Source organism: Panonychus citri, unplaced genomic scaffold, assembly GCF_014898815.1.
Source record: "Panonychus citri isolate SS breed McGregor unplaced genomic scaffold, ASM1489881v1 Contig00101, whole genome shotgun sequence".
Lineage (NCBI taxonomy): Eukaryota > Metazoa > Arthropoda > Arachnida > Trombidiformes > Tetranychidae > Panonychus > Panonychus citri.
Genome location: NW_026515506.1, coordinates 566,770 through 581,785, shown reverse-complemented (window position 1 = coordinate 581,785; position 15,016 = coordinate 566,770). Strand labels below are relative to the sequence as shown.

The following is a 15,016-nucleotide window of genomic DNA, read 5'->3' as shown; positions in this document are numbered from 1 at the left end:
ATTAAAAAGCTCAATTGTAAATAACTGAAACGAAATGTCATCATCCCGATCAGATGAATTCAATTAACTTGTACAATTATTGTTTCCAATTAAATCGTTGGTCAATCATTCATATTAAGAGATAATTGGATCGATCAGCAAAGATTGAAAAGGTAAATTGATCAATGAACAATTAACCCTTGACCATCAATTACTCTGGACAATCAACATTAAACCGATTTTTTTTTCTTCATCGTGAATCATTTGGATTATCAGATTGTTGTGAAATTGAAACAAGTTCAATTCTTGTTTGTTATTTTTACAGCAAATGCCTCAGGGCGATCGTTTTAGCCTTGGAAGATGATAAAAGGAGAGAAAGACCAGAATCAACCAGAAAGGGAAGAAGAAGATGAAGAAGATAAAAAAAAGGAAAAAAGAAGCAAAAATTGAGAAAATCTTCTCATAATTAAGAACCAGTAGGAAGACTTATTAGTAGTTTTTTCTGTTGTTGAGACGGAAAAAACTCTTTGCCCACTTAAAGGTCACTTCTTTGTTTTCTTTTTCTAATTTCGCCATTTTTACTCTTCAAAATACAGAATTTTTTCGTTTTTTTGACAAATGTAAAATAAGTTTTTTCGTTTAATCATGTTAATTAAATCATCTCGAGTACTTGGTCATGCAAATAAACTTTTAATTGTGATCCTTTTGTTAACTTCTCTTGTCCGGTGTTGGAGTCAAAGTGTTGGTTCTCAATCCGCTGTTGGTAAAAAGCAAAACAATTTACTCACACCCGAGGAATTTAATGTTGTTAAAACTCGTGAAGAAATTATCGCTCTTGAGGACTGTGGTTTACCTCCTTCTGATGGTTCGGGATTAATTGACCCAAGAATTGGGGGTTTGGTTCCCGAAAATGTAGATGAATCAAATGGTTGTGATGGTCGAACCCTCGAAGCTCTGGTTAAGGTTGAACGTATTTCGATGGGACAAACTGAAAGAGATCGTATAATAGCCGCAGCCATTGAAGCGGTAAAAACGGTTAGTAACTATTCATCAATCGCTGAACTAATGGAAGCTAAATTGAGATCTGTCACTTCAGCGCAATCAGCAGCTAAATCGACTAAATTATGGTTCACCTTTGTTGGAGCTAAAAACGCCTTTTCTGGTTCTCATAAGTCAATGGCCACCAATGAGTATATCACCTTTGTCCTTGGTGGATTAAGGATTAATACTCTTTCGGTGACCGTTGTGGTGCCCTCTCCATGTACGAGTTCAGATTTAATATCAACACCATCTCCAGTTCGTCCTGGACCTTTTCCAACGGGTGGTGGCGATTTCTCTGGCTCTGGTTACGATAATCAAGACCCTGTGATGGTGAGAAGTGATTTCGATGAATCAGTTAACTCTTTCGTTCTTTCAATCCTTAAACCCTCAACTCGATCGGGCGGAGGTTCGTCAATTGTTTCACCAACTTTACGATCAGAGAAAGTGTGCCAATCTTTGGTCAACAAACTTGCCCTTAAATATGAAGAATCTGTCGACCCAAGGTCATGGATGTGCTTCTCTGGTGCTCAACATTCAGCAAACTTCAAAACCTTTACCGATGATATTCCAGCGATGAAGATCAAAATGGGCTCAACCAAAATTCGAGTGATGAAAATGCCAAAATTACCCAAAACTGAGGCTGAAGTTATAAACGAGACCCGTCTAAACATTGGCCTTGCTGTCGTTAACAACACCGATCTTGACTCATCTAATGCCGCCATGTTGGTCAACTTTGCCCAAGAAGGTGTTCAACAATATTCAAGCTACGCTGGAATCGCTAAGCACATTCAAGATCGAGCAGGTCAACAATGGCAGCGAAAATTTCATTGCACTGTTGGACTGGACACTCAATATTGGATCTATTTCTGGTACAAAAAGCCGTTCTTAATAAACTTTACTCTCAACGAATTAAGGATCATCGTTTATTCACAGAATTAGCAGTAACCAATTAAACATTGATTTAAACGTCAACAATTAGCTGAACAAACTACTTATTAAAGTCATGAAATCATCTCAGTTATAAGAACCGGAAACTTACAACATGAATCGATAACCAATCAATTGATAATCTTCATCTTAAATCATCCCAATGAAATGTGAAAAAGACTAAACCAACAATCAAAGAATCAGTGATTGTCAACAAATACTCATAATTAAATCAGTACTCAATTTAATTAATTGACTTTTCTAATTACCTCAAAGTGTAAAGTTATTTATAATTTCAATTAGTCTATTACTTTAATTGTAACATTAATGAAGTTGTGATAGTTAAAAGATTAACTCAATGAACAACTTTTAATCAATTAAACGTAAATAATACAATCAATTAATTGCTAATTTCCTATTGATTAGAAAACAAAAAAGCAATTTAATCATAATTGTTTTTCTCACTCATTGATAATAATCAATAATCAGCAAGAAGATGAGAATAGAAAATAATAAGAAGCTGTTTAATTAATTGTTCCAAATGATCAACATGAATCACAATCAATTCTAACCTTAATTTGATTTAAATTAATTATCCTTCAACCAAGTTCCCATAACAATTAACTCAAACGAGACAATGAGCCAAATGAATACGATGAAATTAACAACAATCAGTAAGTATTATTATCAATGTTTAAAAACGTTTATCATGATTGATGATTAATTGTATTCTAATTTTTGTCAATTAACTTAAATCCTACAGTTTTGATAACCTTAATTGTCGGTGATGTTAATTGTTATTCTGATACCGATTTTCTTATTTCAATATCAAACGAATACAATCCATCTAAGATCGAGAAACACTTTAAGGAGACAATCAAACAACAAATCGTAACAATTAAATCAATTCCAAGTGATTACAATTTAACTAATGATCAAATTGTCTTCTGTAATTTTACCTTATCAACTTTAATTATGCTCACTGATTATATTGATTCATCAATCCCATCATATCAAACCTGTGGATTTGCAACATCGGATAGATTGAGAAACTTTATTAATCATTACGATATAATAATTAATTTATGGAGAGAAGAGTTTAAATCTACTGATTTGGTTGATCAACTAATTGAACCTGATTATGATTCCCCAGAGGAATTAATTAAATCACTTGGAATGGGCAGAGAACTTGATTTAATTAAGAGAAATGCTTTACAATCAATTAAACGATACAAAGCAAATGTTGAACTTTTTTATTCTGAATTTTCCAGATATGAATCAACTCTCGCTGATTCAACAATTAAACAACTGAATTTACTCATAACTGAATTTGAACAATTAAATGATAATTCACTTGTTATAATTTCACCTAATGGATCTATCAATTATCGACACCCATCAACTTCAATCAAGAAAGCAATTAAATTAGCTCTGGAAAGGTTTGCATTAATTATTAAATTATTTTCTTGTTCAAAATATTAACAAAGTAATTGTTTAATTTAAGAAAAAATTAAACCAAATCAGCTAATTGTTGTATTTTCCCCCATTGTAATTAAATCAATAAAAAAGCTTGATGATAATCAGATCTATTTGAAAATTTCCAATGAAGTTCAATTAATTTGATTAACTTTTATTTTCAAGTCTTTAGATTACAAGCTAAACAATTAAAGTGAAAGTAAAAAGTACGTGATTAGTAAATTTGAATGTATTGACGTGGATATGGTTGATTAGTGTAAAAACATTTAATTAACTGGTTGATTGTGACTAAATTGTGGTCACATTGGTTATGCCAATTTCCTTAGTGTTCATTTCAATTCAATTCATTTGTTTTTTATAACCAAATTATGGATCAAATTAGTTTGATATTAGTTTTGCTATTGATTCAATCGCTGATACCAATCAATAAGAGTGCTAGTCTACATGATCAAGATGGGATGAAGAAACTTGCAATGCTTGATAAATTGTTGCCCGAATTGATTAATTCTGGTGCTCTAGATATGCTCAATAAAATACCGATGGATCGTATTTCTGATATCGACCATGATGGCAATAAAGAGGATAAAAGTCCACTCGAAACTTTATTATCTTCAGTTCAAAAGTATTCGACTCCACCTTCCCTCAGAATCCTTTGTCATCTTTAGTATCCCTGATGTCACTTATGGATCCACAAACAATATCCCCTTGGTCATCGATCTTGTTGTTATCGAATAGCTTAATGTCACTGGCAACTTCGACAGTGAAAAATACTCTCACATCTGATCCGGACACTTATCGAACTGTCCCAGAGTTACTTTTATCCCGTGGATTCTCATGTGATAATCATTATGTGACCACTAAGGACGGAACAATACTTCATCTTTTTCGGATAAAAAGTCACTTCGCTCAGGCCACTTTAGGAAATAACAGTCTACATCCCGTCTTCCTTCAACATGGTTTCGCTCTGTCAGCGTCCAGTTGGCTTATTAACTCTCCTGGTGAAAATGTAGCTCCATGGGTTAATAAGCATAAGCCTTTGGTCACTGGTAACAATTTAGCCACGTTTTTAGCTAATCAAGGTTACGATGTTTGGCTAGGCAACAATAGAGGTAATCAGTATTCAACTAATCACACTGATATGGACGCTGCTCATGGTAAGTGGACTTATTGTGACGATCTAATTAGAAATGACAATTGGATTAACTTTAAATTTCTTTTTGTTTGGAAATATAGATGACAGATTTTGGAAATTCTCATTTGATGAACATGTAGAAGAAGATGCTCCAGCCATGATTGATTATATTCTTAACATTACCGGTAAAGGTAAATGGTGAATGAAGAAAATAATGTTCGTAGTAACTAATCCGATATTTCAACTGATATTCTACAGAAAAAATTACCGTTATCGGTTATTCTTTAGGTGCAGCTCAGTTACTTGGTCTTCTCTCAGTTAGGCCAGAATACGCTGATCACATCGATTTATTTTTCGCTTTAGCTCCGACCGCTTATTTGGGTCACGTTAAAGGTCCAATTGGAAAATTCATGGAAAATGAAATTGTCCATGAGATTTTTCAACAGTTCGAAGGTAAATTTCCACCCACTGATCAAGAAATACCGATCAAACAGACAATCATGTTCTTCTGCAATAACAAAATATCTAAAGTTTTCTGTGCAACGGCATTTGATTATCTCGCTGGACTTAATACTCAACAATTCAATCAATCGCGTCTATTTGTTTACCTTAATCACTTTGAACAAGTTTCATCGAGAATAATTAATCATCTATTACAAATTAGAGAGAAAAATGTTTTCCACCGTTATGATTTCGGTGAAACAGAAAATCTGATCAAATATAATTCCAAGACAGCACCCAAATATCCTTATTCCAGGATTATTTTCAATAAAATTGTTCTAATCAGTGGACTTAATGATGCGATCGCTTCACCGGATGATGTTCACCAATTGCGAAAAAAGTTATCAGGTAAGTTTATGAGAGACACTTTTAATTGTTGGTCCTAAATTAATCATCGTCTAAATTTCTTTCCCAGGTAAAATATTCATTGATTATATTGTCAAGAATCCTAAATGGAACCATTTAGATTTCATCTTTGGCAAAAATGGTTATGAAAATGTAAACAAATTCATTGCTGAGACAATTGAAAAATACTCAGGGAAAAAGTTGATTAACCATCACAATTAATCAAATATTTAAATTGTATTGTTCATTAGATCAAATTTATCTGCTAAAGTAACAATTATCTTCATTGATTGATTTGTACTTGCAACTATTAACATTTAATATTATGTGATCTCGAATGAAATTTTTTAATCATTAATTTATATTGTAATTAATAAATTGTTTGTCCACAGATTCAATTACTTTCATTACAAATGATATGATTAATTGGAAACTTGAGTATCTCCTAATCATGTTAATTAGGTTAACAAGGGGTTATGATTAATATTGAACTAACTGATTAACCAATATGATTATTTGAGATGATAGTTTTTAATTTATTTACAAATTGTAACTGATTAGTAGAGGGATAAATGTTGATCAAAGTAACAATTAGAAAAATACAGTTAATTTAAATCAAAATTCTAGATTGAATATTGGTTTTTGATCTAATTGGATATATTCAATGTGGATCTGATTATAATTACCAACTATTGGTTATCTACATGTCAAAAGTGATTTGATAATCATCAATGATAATTATTAATTAATCTAGTTCGTGATAACATAAATATCGAAAATTAAATTTACATGAAAATTGGATGTTAGTAAATTGTAACGTTATAATCTTTTGAATTAAAATCGATTAATCAAAGACTTTGATTCGGTAAAGACTTCACCCAAACTTGATTTCTCTTCGTGATGCTGATTTGCCAGAAAGTTGATTAACAATTGGCAATTGAAAAAAAAAGTGAAATTTGATGAGTGATTATAATTATTAAATTCAGATGATTTATCTATTATTAATAATCAGCATGAATGAGTTTTCAATTTGATTATCTTATTCGTGATTCTATTATCATCACTATGCAAAGTAACCAACGTGTCAATAATCAGCAATTTTAGAGAATCAGTTCATTTTTTTTCTGATTAATTCTGATTAGTTTTCATCTTTCTTTTCAACATTTTCCAATTTTGTTGATTGTGAGAGTTAATATAAATTTCATGTTCAACATGAGTAAATTTCTTGATTTACTTTGATTTGTTAAACTCTTGCTATCTCCATAAATGGAGATTAGTTTTAAATTAACCATTTACAAATTGTGATCAATTTAAATAATCCTTTTAAAGTTTTCCATTAACCAGATCGTTAATTATATTCGCATAATAGGTTCCATATACGGCACGATTGTGTGATGCAATTCGCATAAATTGGCCCGCGATGGATGATAGACTACGTTGAAGAGCGGTCAATCCTTTTGGCATTTGAACGGGTGAAGCTGTGTTCGAGGTGAAAACCGATTCGACAAATTCAAGGATCCGTTTCTGGACAATCTGACGGATACGATTATTCTCATTCTTCAGGTCAACGATTTGTGCTTTCAAGGCCAATTCTTTGGTTGAATCGATATCGGGGAATACATGGTTCTCAGCGTGTTTTTTAATATCAGCGATTATTTGAAGAGCCGCACTTTCCAGGCGGCTTTCTAAATTAGTGATTAAAGATGAGGTCGAAGTGTTGGCGGCGGTGGTGGTGGTGGGTGTCGTTGTTATAGTGGTGGAAGAGGTTGATGATGAAGATGATAAAGATGAGGTAAATGTTTTCCTGGTGTCTTCTTTTTCATCTAAAACAATTAATAAATGATCTCGAATATTTTCCTTTAAATCAGATAAACTTTGAACACATGGAAAAGCAGCAACGGTAACCAAAAGAGCACTTCCAACAAAGATATTAAGGGTTAGAAAATCTCGAAGAGAAATGATTCTTTTCTCATCAAGAACAAGAGTTTCTGGGAACATTTCTTGCATTTTTCCATCCCAAATCAATAATTGAACATAAGCAGAGGTTAGAACTTTGTTAATTATCTCCTTAATACTTTCTCCAGAGAAATTGTGTTCATCGTAAGCGCGTTTTAACCATTTCTTGGTGAACTCTAAAGGATCCGTTTTATTATTATTTATAACTGAAATTGAAAGAAACGAAAGGAGGAATAAGAATAAGAATGAAATTCAATTGTAATCGAGTATGTAAATGAATGAGAAAGAACAGGTTTCAAAAATAATCTTTTTTCACTCATGTTAAGTTTCAGTAATTGTCCATTTTCAAATATACGAAAGTAAACATTTAAATCCTGTTACCTGAAAACCTTTTGTTTTGGTTAAAATATCAACACTTATCAAAGATAAACTATTGAACCGAATGTCTGAGTTATTCTATTGATCTGTTTTCTAACTTTTTTCTGTAGGTATTAGAAACAAATTGGTGACACTTTTCATGAATATTCTGTCAGAGATGAATGAGTTTTTCCTCCTCTACTCAAAGAAAATAGATGGTGAAACTCACTTGAATTACGCTTCAGGAACTCGGTGAACTTTTTCCTCTCATAAGTGACTGATTGTTGTAAGACTTGTGGTCGAATCTGTTGAACCAAAAAGTTGGCCATATCTAATCTCATCTCGTCAAGTAATTCCATGATTCCTCTGAAAGAAAGAGAAAGAGAGAGAGAAATAAGTTTAATTGTGAAAGGTAAAGACAATCAAAAAGTGAATCTTATGAAATGCTATATAAAAGGGAGAGAAATGATAATAAGCAATAATGTTTGTTGTTTTTTTGTTCATTGATCTAAATGAATAAAAAATCAGGTCAAATGGAAATAAACTGAGAGACTGTAGCTAATAATAGATAAACCATTAAGAGAGTGTATAAATAATTCATTAAGATATCGTTTCATTGAGAGTGAAAAACAATACCAATATTCAATGAAATAGTAAATAGTTGAAAAGATTTGCATTACAATTAAGATGAGTTAATCAATTGAAAATACTACTAAGAGTCCAATGTGATTAGAGGAAAAAGTATTCTAGCAATACTAATATAATTGAGGAAAATATAAGTGAGACAAGAGATTGAATAAAAAAAAGGCTCGAACGAAATTTTATCGAGGAAATGATCTAATTTTCAATTGAATTGTAAATGATGAAGATTCGACGAGAGGAAGACTAAAGTTGGAGAGACGGAAAGGAGAGGAAGATGAAGCTTATATAATTGATGATTATTAGATTGTTGTTATTGGTGGTTGAATAAAAAGAATGGGGAAAAAGTGAGAAAATGATGATGAGGAAGATAAAGGGAGGGAAAGTTAAGGTATGATTAGAAGTGAATTGGATTCATACCTGAATATCGGAACGACTTCTCTTGTCTGTGTTAATTGACGGATTTTCTCATCTCTAATGGGTGCACATAGTCGAGCCATAACCGAAAGTATATAATGAGCATATCGCTGGAAATCTAGAGCACCATTTTCGGCTTGTTGTTTGATTAGATCGAGGTCAAGAATCTCCTCAATTTCTTGTTTCAATCGAGTATGTTGGGGTAATAGGAAGGACATTAGATTCTCTTTGATTTCACTTAATAACATTAAGGCTCTTTTATAATTGGGAGGCGATTCGTCCAGTTCATTTTGTAATAATTTCCAAAATACTTTTCTCATCATATCGTCAACCTTTTTGTGAAATGAATTTGGTGGAATTTCATTTTTTTCCAATTTAAATTCATCGTCCATAACAATCTCATGGGCAAGACACATATTGCAAACTTCATTGGCCGCTTTCATTATCTCTTCTAAGGCCATAAATCGAGGCGGTGAAGCTGAAATGGTTGAGGTATCACTTTCAGATGATGTGGACGCTGATTGGACTGTTCTTTTGCTTCCTGGAGTTTCAGCATCTTCAAATGAATCTGGAGGCTTTGAATGAAAACAAGAAATTAGAAATTATTCAACATTGATCAAGGTGCAGATCATTTTTATATATAAAATATATACCTGATCTTTTGACGCTCTAAGCATAAGATCCAATGGAGGTCGAAATAGTTCCTCTAGTGATCTTCTTTTGTTATTGGTATTGTTTCCACTTGATGTTGCACTTTTACCTGTGTCAAGATATTCTGAGTAAAAGAGTAGAGAAAAAAAAATGAGATTGAAATGATTGTCATAAAATTGATGAAGAAACTCACTTGATACTGTTCGTAATTGTTGTAAACTCTCGAACATAATTTGCATATTATTATTTTTAGACTGACTGTCACCAAGATCATTTAAAGTTGGTGCGTTTCTAGGAGTAGGGATGGAAGGGCGGAAAGAATCACTGGAAAAGATGAGAAGATGATAATTAGTCAAAGTGAATTTCACTTAAATGTAAGCAATAGGAATATCATTTTAAAACAGTAACTCAACTCTTCATTTAATAGAGATGTAGATGGAGTGGATAGACCACTGGTAGATTCAATGGCGTTTGTTGATGTTGTTGTAGATGTGGATGGAGATGGAGAGGAAGAAGATGCATAAATAGATGAGATGGAAGGATCAATTAAACTATTATTCGGATTAGTAACACTACTAGTTGAAGTAGCCGAAGTGGACTTGGTTGGAACATTTTCATCAATGGTACTCTCATTGTTAGAAGGTAATTGTGATGAAGGTGTTGATGATTCGTGAGTTTGTATTACATCAACTGGATCACTAGAGTCAATACCATCTACGTGCATATTAACCGCTAGTTCGATGTCCCAATTACACGCTTCTAAAGTGACCCTAGCAAAATTTTCATCTGTACCTGCAAAAAGTCAAAAGCAAAACATGAAAAGAAACAATAAGCAAGACAATTAAAAAGAGAACAACAAAACAACAACAACAATTAGTAACCAACAATTAAGATTATAAACAAAATGAACATCATAAGCTCATGATGATAGAAGACAGAGAAAAGAGGAAAGAAAAATCCAAATTGATTTACCAGTAAATGTACAAAATTGTTCAATAGCTGCTTGTTTATCTTCACCAGAAATACCTGATGAGCTCATTTTCTAATGAATCACAATTAGTAAATAGAGACCAAAAAATATAATCACAATAGAAAGAAAATTGAGAATGTTAATTAATCAAGTGACAAGTTTATTCTGTTCGCAATCAAGACAATCTGTTTCTCTCTCAACATTGTTTATCTTTTTCTTTCCTCTTTTCTTTTCCCTTTTAACATTCGTAAAGCGCCAAATTTGAATTTTCACTTTTTCTTTCAATTCGAACAATTAAAAAATCGTAATCATTCAATTAATCACTAGAATCGAGATTTTCAGACAATTGGATTGGAGTTTTCTTTTTTTGATTAACTTTGTATTCTTGCATTTGTTTTCAAGAGTTTTTTTTGCTTTCAAATTGTTGAATATTTATGATTTGAATCGCAACAATTAGCAGAACCTGATTATTAAGAATTTTTAATCAAAAATCGTAATGAAAGTTACACTTGTGGATTTGTGTGTATTAATTTTGTTTTATGTTGTAATAATTGAGGATTGTTCATATTTAATTTTTACGAACGGTCTTGTGTTTACTATCAAGGGTATTGGTGTTTTCTTTGTGTGTGTGTGTGTTTATGTGATTGTGTGTTGATGTTGATTAATTTTTCTCTCATTGAGAAATTTTTAGAAGACCATTGATTAGATTGATTATCATATTTTGTTTTTGCCAATTGTTTAAACTAGTAAACAGTTTTTCATCATTTATCATCAACTAATCTCTTTTTCAATAAAATCTTTTGTTTTTTCGCAGAGATTTTTTTTCCTAGATGATGTTTGAGTTTCATGATGTTCCAAAGTTTCTTGTTGTTTTTGATGATTTTAAATGACAGAAAATTGTATTGATTGTAAGCGTATGTGTGTGTGTGTGTTTGTTGATCTTTTCTGCCACTGATTTATCAAGTATAAATACTGTTCGAAAATATTTTCATGAGAAAAAAATTGTTTAGATGATTAATTATTGTTAAGATTTCATATGGACAAATACGTTGTTTCCAGGGCACAAACCCGCTGAAGATAAAGTATCAGTATCAGAGAATTCGCTCAGATTTTTCTTTGGAAAATGAATCACCAGATCGTAATCATTCATGCTGTATCCTTTAGAAGAAATGTAAAGAAATAATATCTAAGAGAAAAAAGAAAAAAGAAAAAGAGATGAAAGTTAGATTAGTTTTATGAGGAACAATTTTTCTAATTATAGTTTATAGTTTTCATTGAGTTGGAAAAGTGAAGTGATCAATTAATCCAAGGAAAACCAGCTAATAGAACTTACTTTTAATGGAGATTGAGATGGAAAAGCTTTACGTTCTCGTTTACCATCAGGGAATCGGATAGTTATATCAGCTGTAGTAGGACTTTCAGGAACTAAATATTTTTCCCATGATTCTGGACTTGGAGGTTTCTCTACTTTAACATCGCTAATTAAAGGTTCTTTCTTTGGTTCCTTCGGAATTTTACTTGGGAATCCAGTTTCCGTATCCGAATCAAAGGTTTCCAGTTCACTTTCATCAGATGAGTCTTCAGTTTTAACGTTACTTGTATCCATTTTACGATTTTCCTCCAACGAAGCAGCTATAGCAGCTCGAAGCTGCATTTCTTCAGTTTCCTCATAAGGATTTGGCTAATTTAAAAAAAACAGGGAGAAAAGAAAAAGAAATCGATTAATTTCCAATAAAATCATCATCATCATTAAAAAAGACAATAAATAGAATGAAAAAATATTATTATTAGATAGCTTATTAATAGATAAAAGTTAATCAGGAAAGAAAACATTAGATAAAAATATCATTGATGTAACAATACATTTATACTTTTCTCATAGTTATTTCTAAACGGTAAATTAATTGTTCCTATGATTAGTATCTAAGTATAGATGTTTGTTACTTAAATTAAAAGATAAAATTATAAAATATTCACATTAATTACCCTTCTACTAATAGGGAGTGAAGGTAGACGTTCTACTGGGGCATTAGGGCCATTGGGCGATGGATGCTCCATAAGAAATTCTGTAACTACTTCGCAAAAGGAAACAGCGTCAATCGTATTTGACCATGACCTCATTTTTTCACCTTTAAATGCATAAAAGAGAGAGAGAGAGAATTAATAGAAAATATAATTAAAGATGACCTCAGAGACTTACCTGTTCTAGGATCCAGTATAGCTATATAAGGAAATTGCGTGACACTATAAAATTGCATGTATTTTGATCCTTCGTAACTATCATGGTAAATCTGAGAATATTTGATAGAGTAAAGATGAAGAACGAAATGTAAATGGTTAATTGCAATAACAATTAAAGAATAGAATAATTATTTATTCTTACTTGCCAGAATATGAAGTGTTCTGATATAATTTCTTTAACTGCAGGGTTTGACCAAAGGTCGCGGTTAAGGACTTGACAAGCAAATTCTTGGACATTTTGTAGATTGACCATTAACCATTTATTTGAAGATGAAGCAAAATCTCTGGCCTAGATATGGATGAGAGAGAAAGAGAGAGAAAAAAAGAAGAAAAAAAAATAACAAAAAAATAGAAAAAAGTGAGTAAGTGATTTAATAGGAAACGATTATGATCATGTTTTTTTAAGGCAAAACTATTAATAGGGTTAGAGGGATAGAGAGAGAAAAATTATCGTGAGATCAAATATTTGACTTTCAGATTAGTTTAACTAATCAAATCAAATAATTAAGATTCCCATTGATCAGTATGCATTGTTTAGATTGGAATACTATTAAGAAGAAGAAAGAGAAAAACTCTCTTCTCTTTCAATTGATCAAATTAGAAGAAGATTCAATTGAGACAATTTGATTTTAGCGGAAAATTTTGTGTACAATAAGCTTGTGTGTATCTCATAAGGAGGAAACAATTTTATAAAAAAAAAAGCTACACTTTCAGCACTCATCGAACAAGTTGTCATGAAAATAATAATATATGATAACGTTGAATGTTGAAAGGATAAGAGTGATTAACTTAAAGAGTTTCAAGTGTTATATCCCAATTAGAGTGCATAAAGAACGATCTGATTTCTGGTTAAATTGTATCTTAGACAATCATCATACCTGATCCATGGGACCTCTGAACATGAGATCCAAAGGAGGGCGAAAAAGTTCCTCTAGTGTGCGTCTTTTATTCAGATTGGCGCTAGAAGTTGCACTTTCTCCTTCTTCTAACCATCCTGAAGAAAGAAAAGACAAAAAAAAAATCAGAAAAATTATAAATTAAACTGACAAAAATAGTAAGTTTAAAGGGATAGATAAATGATTACTTGTTTCAGCTCGTAAATTACGAAATCCATCAAACACTGAGTGGGTATGATTACGGGGTCTGTGATTATGAAATCCGTCTTCAACAAGAACTTGTCTAACTGGGGGAATTGGTGGACGGACAGAATCTCTGAGAAAAGAGCAAAAAAAGATGAGAGAGAGAAAGAAAATGATGAGTAAAACAGAAGTTGAAATATTATCAGTCAATGAGAATCATAAGAAGGTTGTTGAAACCATGAGATGATCTAAATAAAGGATAAAATTCAAGTCATCAACAAGAGTATATTTATAAAAGTATCAATTCCATTACGATAAAAAAAAAGAAGAGGAAAAAACTCAACTCATCATTTAATAAGGATGTAGACGGAGTGGATAGACCACTACTGGATCCAATGGCATTTGTTGTTGATGTTGATAATGTTGATGAAGATGGTCTTCCAATTGAGGAATCAATTATTCTATTAACTAAACGCCTATCCCAATCGTTATTTAATGTACTACTTGAAGTAGAAGATGTTGTCGTTGAAGTGGTTATAGTGGTAGTACCAGTAGAATTGGTAGTATCACTGCCACCGATGTTATTATCATGGTTGATGGGCAATTGTGATGAAGATGTGGATGACTCTAAGGTTGGTATTACGTCAACAGGTTCACCAGTGTCAATACCATCAACATGCATATTAACCGCTAGTTCGATGTTCCAATTACATGCTTCTAAAGTGACCTTAGCGCGATTTTCAGCAGCGCCTGAGGTAGAAAAGAATAAACCAAAAAAAAAAGATTAAACCAAAAAAGAATAAAAATGGAAAAAGTAGAAAGAGTATTGAGTGTGTGTATGTGTGGAAAAAAAGCTCCACAAGATACAAACCAGAAGAGAATAGAAAACAAGAAATGATAGAAGTTTAAAAGTGAATGAGAAGCAATTAGTTATGACAATTAAGATAAAGATAGAAACAATGAGATGACAATGGTTTAGAGCAAATTAATTAAAGAAGAGCAGATAAAACAAGAGAGAGAGAGAAAGGAAAGAGAAAAGAAAACCAAAACCAAATAGAAATTAAGTAAAAATGAAAAAATTGATTATTTACCAGTAAAAGTACAAAATTGTTCAATAGCTGTTAGTTTATCTTCAGCAGAAATACCTGTTGAGCTTGATGAGCTCATTTCAGAATAGATCACAATTAAAATAGAAAGGCCAAAGAATAATTACAATAGAAAGTAAATTAATTATTAATTAAGATACAAGAGAAACAATGAAAATTAAAGTGACATGAAAACAAAACAAAACAAAAAATTTGTTTT

General features: G+C 31.8%; 4 protein-coding genes across 4 annotated transcripts; 3 read left to right on the top strand and 1 right to left on the bottom strand.

The window, feature by feature from the left end:
* Positions 1–238: 238 nt before the first annotated feature.
* LOC128388649 (uncharacterized) lies at positions 239–3,544 on the top strand. The gene is made up of 2 exons (XM_053348079.1): positions 239–2,621; positions 2,711–3,544. Exon 1 carries the CDS (start codon positions 625–627, stop codon positions 1,957–1,959), a length of 1,335 nt encoding a protein of 444 aa, XP_053204054.1. The 5' UTR covers positions 239–624; the 3' UTR covers positions 1,960–2,621; positions 2,711–3,544.
* A 618-nt stretch (positions 3,545–4,162) lies between these two features.
* LOC128388640 (lipase lipl-3-like) lies at positions 4,163–4,757 on the top strand. Its single transcript, XM_053348068.1, has 2 exons — positions 4,163–4,577; positions 4,657–4,757. The coding sequence occupies exons 1-2, from the start codon at positions 4,163–4,165 to the stop codon at positions 4,755–4,757; spliced, it is 516 nt and encodes a 171-aa protein (XP_053204043.1).
* LOC128388655 (lipase member N-like) lies at positions 4,753–5,892 on the top strand. The gene is made up of 2 exons (XM_053348085.1): positions 4,753–5,404; positions 5,472–5,892. The coding sequence occupies exons 1-2, from the start codon at positions 4,966–4,968 to the stop codon at positions 5,621–5,623; spliced, it is 591 nt and encodes a 196-aa protein (XP_053204060.1). The 5' UTR covers positions 4,753–4,965; the 3' UTR covers positions 5,624–5,892.
* Positions 5,893–6,368: 476 nt separating this feature from the next.
* On the bottom strand, positions 6,369–15,013 carry LOC128388639 (uncharacterized). Its single transcript, XM_053348067.1, has 16 exons — positions 14,803–15,013; positions 14,056–14,461; positions 13,717–13,844; positions 13,511–13,626; positions 12,775–12,921; positions 12,592–12,682; positions 12,369–12,520; positions 11,725–12,072; positions 11,419–11,577; positions 10,394–10,463; positions 9,835–10,213; positions 9,615–9,745; positions 9,424–9,545; positions 8,774–9,345; positions 7,944–8,080; positions 6,369–7,563 (listed from the first exon to the last, which is right to left on the bottom strand). Exons 1-16 carry the CDS (start codon positions 14,876–14,878, stop codon positions 6,725–6,727), a joined length of 3,873 nt encoding a protein of 1,290 aa, XP_053204042.1. The 5' UTR covers positions 14,879–15,013; the 3' UTR covers positions 6,369–6,724.
* Between the last annotated feature and the right edge of the window lie 3 nt (positions 15,014–15,016).